This window comes from Anastrepha ludens, chromosome 3 (genome assembly GCF_028408465.1).
Source record: "Anastrepha ludens isolate Willacy chromosome 3, idAnaLude1.1, whole genome shotgun sequence".
Classification (NCBI taxonomy): Eukaryota; Metazoa; Arthropoda; class Insecta; order Diptera; family Tephritidae; genus Anastrepha; species Anastrepha ludens.
The window spans coordinates 114882729-114891037 of NC_071499.1; the positions used below are offsets into that span (position 1 = coordinate 114882729).

Consider the following 8309-nt stretch of genomic DNA (forward strand, 5'->3'; position numbering starts at 1 on the left):
CACAAATCCACCAAATTAATCTACCCGTTCACATATGGCAGATTACTTGCAAAATTGACTATCAGCTGTCAGTAGTGTTGTGAAAGGTTTTTCGTGATAGAAATTAGTTTGGTGGAATATTTCGGTGTTTTGTTTGTTTAATTATTATTAACAATATAAAGAAAAGACAATCAGAAGGAATACCCAATTGGCTGCTAATAATAAACAGTTGGAGGAAATCCGTAAATAACGCTTACTTAGGTTTCAAAAAATTATGGCAGCATTACGCACTCGAAATTCGATATTACATTTTATATTATAATAGGTAATAAGAGAGCACACACTGTCTACAAACCTGTTTTCTCTGCCGGCATCCATTTCATTTAGTTTTTACTTTGACGTTTTTCTTTGCACTCGTTAAAATAATGATCTATTACACAGAAATGCAGGGTTGTACGTCGAAAAGTATGGTTATTATCTAGGATTATTTTATAATCTCAGATTTTGGGGGAGAAATTTTGTATGGGGAATCTCGCTTTTTAATTACGGATTCGGAGTTAAGCACGACAAAGTAGATCATCTAGTTATATGTGAACATATTATTAGAGAGTTAATCACGTCTCATGAGAACATAGCATTATAAATGCGAAATCACATGCAACTCACAATTCAACAATCGATAGTTCTGTTATCGGTTCATGCACTGAGTTGTGAAATCGAATAAAACAAAAAATACAAATTTTTGCTGAAAAGTGCGAAAGTAAAAGCTGCCAAACTATCAATATTAAGAAACAAACTCAATTTTCGACGATTTCAACGAAATACTAATAACAGAATACAATATGTTGCTGTTCGACTTACTCGACTACAAGAAACTAGCTATGTCGGATTGATAGTGAATGCACAGAGTTGCTAGCCATTCATTTCGTTCTACAAGCGAGCTGTCATTTCAGCAATCTAAGCACCACAAATATATTGTGCATTACTTGATTCCCTGCGACGTTTTTCCGTAAATTGCTAATAAAATAAACAAAAGCGTTTTAAAGTGCGAATTATATAAAATTAAACTGGTGATAATGTGCTCGAAATTCGGGGCAAGCACTACCAAATTGGAATTGCCAATGCAGATGGTGTACTGTGAATAATTTGCACTGATTGATATGAAGATATTATGAACACACATACAAACTAACTACAGTGTTGACGCATAGCTTTCTATCAAAACGACAGTTTGGCTGCCATTAAAATATATAGGAAACTCAAAAAAGTAAATACACCTTTGGAAAATGGATTGGCGGCATTCGGAAATTTTAAAACTAATATATTCATATAGACAGTATGAGTGCCTATGGAACTGTCATATTCCAGATTATAAACAACAAGATTTGCGGAAGAGTTCATGGATAGAACTTTCAAAACAGTTCAATAAAGATGTTGATGAAATTAAAAAAAAAATTAAACATTTACGCACCTGCTACATTGTGGAAAAGAAAAAGGTGGAAAGTAGATTGGATATAAATGGTGAACCGACATATGAACCACATTTGTATTATTATAATCAAATGACCTTTTTGGATCCTGTCGTGATTTTGAGGAATCAGCTTCAAGTATTATAAGCTACTTGATATACCCACTGAAAACATTTGAATTTTTAATTGTATTTTTGCAGAATGAGGATCCGTTAACGGAACACAAAACTAGACCTTCTGTACAAGATAGAATCGTGGTAGCTCCAAAGGTACTTTTATCTACCATTGATACAAATACAAGTAACAAAAAGCAAGTATTACTTCATTTCAGAGACAACGTTCGAATTCTTCTGATTTTTCGGAAGAGTCGTTTCAACTAGAAACAGAGCCTCCTGTACGTTATATTTAAGTAAACGTTTTTTTTTTCGTTATTTGCTTTAACGGATTTTTAATTACAGAAAAGACGCCCAGATTCCGTTGATTTTTCTCCAAAGTCTTCGCCACAAATAGAGCCAAAAGTTTCTGTATGGCCTTACTTGCATATTTATATTTATACATATTGCTTTAATATTTCTTAATTTCAGATAAGACGTTTAGTTGTCAACGATACCCCAAGACAGGTGCCACAAAGAGTGACACCAACACCAAGGAAAAAAACGTTAAGCAAAGAAGACACATTTTGTGCAATGCTTTGCAGCGAGCTTAAGCTACTAAAATCTGAAGAAACTTATGATAATGTGACTTCAGAGATTTTCTCAGCAGTGAAAAATGCTAAAATTTCAGATCGTCAAATAGAATATCAACTCGAAGACGATTGCAAAAATCTTATCAGAAGAACGTAATCTAAGTTAATTTAAGTAGGACAGCTTTTTAGAGTACATATAAAAAAAAAAACTTTTGAAACAGAATACCATTAGCGCTTCCGCATCCACTTTCCCATACTCGCAATATTTCAAGAGGTATAAATTTATAATTGCCTCTCTTCGATAATCGATACAAATATTGTTATAGTATTAAATATTTGATGTACACCCGACTAGCTTCCGAAGATGTGATTTCAGTCGAATTATTCTCAGCTTTTTTTATTCCCCAAAACACTAGGTCTGAGTTTTTGCAACCCCTCTAAAATACTCTAGATACGCACTCATATCAAAAAACAAACTGCTAATTTGGATTCTTTTTTTTGTTTCTTCTTTTTTTTATAAGATATAAATTTTGTAATAAAACGGAATGACTTATTACATACAATTAAGTTAAAAAAATTGTCTTTGTACATGCAGTAAATTATAAGTAATAATAGTTTAATGGTAAAAATAATAATGGTAGTTTTATTAAAATAACAGCGAGCAAATAAATTTTCCTCAGATATAAATCCGGTTCCTTCCGATACCTTTTCATAACTATCTTGGGAACAGCGCAAGGTTAGTAATCTACTGATAAGACGGATTTTTTAATTATCAATTAACTAAAAGTTCTGCAAAAATTTAATAAATCTACATATTCGCGGATATTCAATGTAAATGAAATATAAATAATATCAGTCATTCTTCTACGGATTATTTCTTATTATCATATCAGTTATTCTTTCCATAAGTCTACTAGCTCACGCACCGCAACTGTGACTACAAATTTAAGCCACCACTCCATTGGTAAAAAAGTTCTACGTTACCGGAATGGTTTGGGTTTTTCCGCGACCAAGAGCTGCCGCCCCAGTAAACTAGCCCTGTCTAGTGTGCCGGAACTCATCATTCGCTACGTCCGAACAAGCGCTACCGTTACCATGTAAGTCTGTTCACCGTTAGAGCAATAATATGCTACCCACGACTGTCACTCAAGCAGCATTCCCCAAATATAATATTTATACTGTTGCAACAGTGACCGACAATATCTGTTTGAAAGTAGAAGCCTCGAGAGGCTATTAATAAGTTAAGGTCAAGGACTGTCACCCCAGCAGCATTCGCCGTGCATGTATGGGGAATGTTTATGCTGCTACATACAACAACAAGATGCTATTAATTCATTACTGGTCGATTTATCTTGGAATTCATCATATTTATGTATAACTAAACTAAAGTTGTTCAAACAAAATGTTAATTCTTATATTTAATACTAATTTGCAAAACCAGCTGATCATAAACATAGTTGAAAGATCTGTTCAACTTGCTCAAGTATTTGTTATCCAAAATATAAAGACTAACTATGAAATACATTTCCACTTTTGCTACTTCAAAAAGCGGTAAAAGTTATGTACAAATTAACAGATTATTTGTGCTAAAATGTCTTTGCACAAAGAAAAATATGAAAACAATTCTTGGCTGTGGTGGATTGTGTGTGTGTATGGTGTCTGCAGTGTGCAATTTTATTCACCTCACTATGTCATTTACATTACTTGCAACAACTGTAGCAGCCAATATGGCTTACTTCATAGATGACTAGATGTGAAACTCTTTTTCTCGTGAGAGCGCTGAAAAATGTGCATTTTTTATAACATTTTCCAATATTGCCACACCGGTAGAAACATGAATTGGGTATTTTTGAACCAAAGGTCTGGAATTTTCAGTTTCCACACCATCATTGAGGTTAGTATTTAGTGTGCGGTTGCCCAATAACCTTATATCACTCGTAAACAGCTACATATACTAAAAATAAGCACAATCCGTATGAAATATGTACATAAATAAGCAAAAAATTTAAAAATTTATATGTAAATGAAATTATTTAAAACTGAAATACAAAAGTAATTTAATAATAATAAAGTAATGAACGCGAAAAATATAAGTTATACTTAAAAACATGACTTATTGCGATTTTTTAATATAACACAGAAATTGGGTAACAAAAAAAAAATTCTCAAACAACGAATAGAATAAGTTAAAGCAGATTACCTTTAATTTTTTGTAAAATATCTCAAACACAAATTCGGTTCCCTTACTTACGCTTTTCAACCATAGAATATTTACGTATATACAATACAAATTTACATAAACCAACACACAGTTTTCAATAAAATTACATTATGTACATAAGACTAATTAAAAGTAGAAGTCGAAAGGGATATAACGAGCTTTGGATTCTACAAACTCCCTTCAATTATTACATTTCAATTGAATTAATTTAAAGACAAATAATTATAAACATTTCAACGCGTCATTTCTCCACTATGAAAAAAGGAACTGTTTTCGTCAATTATTTTTGGCGCGTTTCTTCTGGTAGCCAGCCATTTCGCCTATCAGCTGTTCAAAATCCCATAATGTGTGAGTGCTACCAAGTTTTGAAACGTCCTCATGGGCGCGCTCTCTCTCAAAATGAATAAGTTTCACATCTAGTTATCTATGGCTTACTTAATATTTCATTCTGCGTATATTCATATTATAAATCGTATACAATAAAATAAATTTCACAAGTGAATTGAAGTGAAGCGAAATTATACGGAACTGCATAATAATTGAATCAGACAATTACTATTCAATACTTGTTTAATATACAGTTCACAAGTGGAAGACTTAATTTTGCTAGTGCTCATGGTTTGCTATAAACATCACACGCACAAATATACACACAGATAAACAATTTTACGTACAACATAGGCGCATCTTGCCTAGCTGCCTCGTATAGCTTTCTATGAAAATAAGAGTTTATCTGTTACGGAGATAAAAATTAGGAAGGAAAGACTTTTAAAAAATGGATTGGCGGCAAGCAGAAATTTTAGATTTAATAAGCATGTATAGAGAATCTGAGTGCCTCTGGAACTGTGTTAATCCAGAATATAAAGACCTGGATTTGAAGAAAACTGCTTGGAGAGAAATTGCGGACCATTTCGAAAGAGACGTTGGGGAAGTAAAGAAAAAAATCAAACATTTGCGCACTAATTACGTTGTGGAGAAAAAGAAAGTCGATAGTAAAAAATATGGCGATTCTGGTGAATCAATGTACGAGCCGCGCTTATTCTACTATGACGAGATGACTTTTCTGGACCCTGTGGTAGTTTTACGTGCATGTAGCCTTGTTGAACCGGTACAAATTCAATTATATACATAAGAAAAATGCGCTGCAGGAAAAAATTCAAAAGATATAACCGTAACCCATTTCATTAGGGATAACATGCATGGGTTTCTTTATCCTAAATTTAAACTCGACAAAGCAATTCCAACGATCTCCTTTTATCCCCTCCTGATGTCCCCTCTTCAACACCTTCACCACGAGGCCCATATGCTCCCTGCAAAGGAGCATATTAAACTACTCAGCAAATAGTTTCTGCTTGGGTGCTACCGCAAGTTTCACCCTTGCAGACACCTGCTTGAGCCAGAGCCGCCTCCCAGGCACGTCAGGAGACACCTCGTCAATTACGCCGACGAGATCCAGGACAAAACGGACAGACATCTACTGGACCAGACAGTGTTTAGACAGGCAATAAACGACATTCATTGGGAGACCACCACCACCTTCTTACGAACACCGAATGCCGTAATCGGCACAGCAAATGAAGAGCTCCAGCTTCCCCGTGAGACCCGCGTAACACTGGCACAATTACGTTCTAGATATTGTAGCAGGTTAAACTCCTACTTATCCAGAATTGACCATGACATACCAAACATATGTCTTGCATGTGAAGGCACCCCGCACGACACTAACCACCTTTTAACAGCATAGTTACAACAACAACAACAACAACACTAACCACCTTTTCACATGCCCCTCAAAACCTGTCGAAACAGCAAGTTTCCTGGAACTACCGTTAGATGAGCTAGGCGAAGACGACCGGTGATATACACTACACAGACGGGGCTTGTATTACTGCTGCAACAACAACAACAGCATCTCCTTTTGTATATAAAAGTGGTTTCATTTTTCCTGCAGGGCGTATATGGATAAAAAAAAATTTAATTTTAAAATTCTTTTCTTTTATTTCCAGCATGAGGACCCATTAAGGGCAAAGAAACCCAGACGAGCCATAAACGAAAGACCTGTGATTGTTGAAAAGGTATAAAGATCTAGTATATATTTTTTTAAATAAATAAATTAGTAACATAGTAAATCTGGCTTAAGAAGTCTTATTCAGTTATGCCCTAAATTATGGAATTATGCAAATACTGATTACCTTAATTTGTTATATCACTCATTTCAGAGACAACGTGTAGACTCTACTGATGATGAGCTAGAAACCCCGCGTTCTGTATATAGACCCACTGTATGACAAACCAAACAAATTCAATTACTTTAGATTACTATAACACCTTTCAATTTCAGGAAACTCATTCTGAAATAGATGAAGCACCACCGGAATCACCACTAATGGAGTTGGAGAAATCTACAGATCTTGGGAAGGAAGAAACATTTTGTGCGATGCTATGCAGTGAACTTAAATTAATAAAATCCGAAGAAATTTACGATAATGTGACTTTGGAAATTTTTGCAATTGTGAAGAATGCAAAAATGGCAGAACGTCAAATAATTTATCAGCCCGAAGAGGAAAGGAGTACACCTAATAAAAGAACGTGAAAGGTTGCTCATCACTTCTATAATTTAGTAATTTACTTGAAATACAAGTATAAATGATAATATTACGCAATTAAGGCAACTAACAGCAAAGGCTAATAGCCTTATTAAATACACAAATGAATGTTTAGTATACAAATACAAGTAATTATTAAGCAAATATAAGAGATAAAAGATGGCCTGTATAGTTTGGCAATTTATATTTCATATATGTATGAATGGCTTTCTACGACAGGTCTGCGTCGTCGGAATTTAACCACCCCCCATTGCAGACGAGGGTGCAACTCCAACGAGAGTCCCGCGTAACCTTGGCACATACTGGATACTGTAGCAGGTTAAACTCCTACCTATTCAGAATTGACTCCGACATACTAAACATATCGCACCCTAAATACAAAAGGGTCACAACTCAAAATGAGCAGAAGCTCAAATATGAACGAGACGTTATCAATAAAACGGTCGGCGGATGACATATGGCAAAAATAATTTTTTTGTTTTTTGGTAGGACTGTTATAAGCTTACATGGCAAATTTCAGCGTGATATGTCACATAGTTTGTTTTCTGTGCTACTGTAAACAAGTCAAGCTCGAGTGTGGAAAATTTTGAGTTGTGCCCCTTTTGTATTTAGGGTGCGATATATCTGGCATGTAAAGGCACCCCGCACGACGTTCCCAAGACAGTCGGTTCGACGTAACCAGAACGACCCGGATTTATATCCGGCCAAGGATTGTCACTTCAGCAGCATTCCTCGTATATGCACGGGGAATGTTTATGCTGCTACAACCACAGCAACAACACTAACCATCTTTTTACATGCCCCATCAAAGATCATAGATGAGTGGGCTATTTACCTCTCGACCTCTGGACCCAACCTGTCGAAACAGAAACAGGGCAAAGTTTCTGCTGCAACAAGAGGTCTGCGTTTCTGAGCGAATACGCCCAATAACTATTCACTGCAAGACAGTTACAAAGTGTTTGTGGAATCTTTTATACTATTTTAGCATTAAAAACAAAAATAATGGATTTGGTCGGCAATTTTATATACTGAATCCCAACAAAATTCATTTCTTCAAAACGTTCGCGGCCAATAGTTTTTGGTATGACGTTTCGGTGGGACATTTGTTTTATCTTCGCTTATAATAAAGATAATCGCATTTTATTTTTGAGGATAAACCGATCTATCCATTTATAATCCAAACTTTATAACGTAGGGCAAGCCGGAGAGGGCTGGAGTTTAGAACAGTGCCGATCTTGGAATTTCTGGCAAACTATAATGTTTTTTTTAATGAAACTTGGTGGAGATGTTAGTGAGGTGTTAAGGAACACTCTTTATAACTTTAAATTAATCGGGAAATAATAATTTTT

At 35.0% G+C, this 8309-nt stretch overlaps 2 protein-coding genes across 2 annotated transcripts; both read left to right on the plus strand.

The window, feature by feature from the left end:
- The first annotated feature begins 714 nt into the window (after window positions 1-714).
- On the plus strand, window positions 715-2775 carry LOC128858834 (uncharacterized). Its single transcript, XM_054095355.1, has 5 exons — window positions 715-1586; window positions 1649-1717; window positions 1780-1842; window positions 1907-1972; window positions 2033-2775. Exons 1-5 carry the CDS (start codon window positions 1266-1268, stop codon window positions 2288-2290), a joined length of 777 nt encoding a protein of 258 aa, XP_053951330.1. The 5' UTR covers window positions 715-1265; the 3' UTR covers window positions 2291-2775.
- Window positions 2776-4394: 1619 nt separating this feature from the next.
- LOC128858835 (uncharacterized) lies at window positions 4395-7129 on the plus strand. Its single transcript, XM_054095357.1, has 4 exons — window positions 4395-5462; window positions 6361-6429; window positions 6574-6636; window positions 6696-7129. Exons 1-4 carry the CDS (start codon window positions 5130-5132, stop codon window positions 6945-6947), a joined length of 717 nt encoding a protein of 238 aa, XP_053951332.1. The 5' UTR covers window positions 4395-5129; the 3' UTR covers window positions 6948-7129.
- Window positions 7130-8309: the final 1180 nt, after the last annotated feature.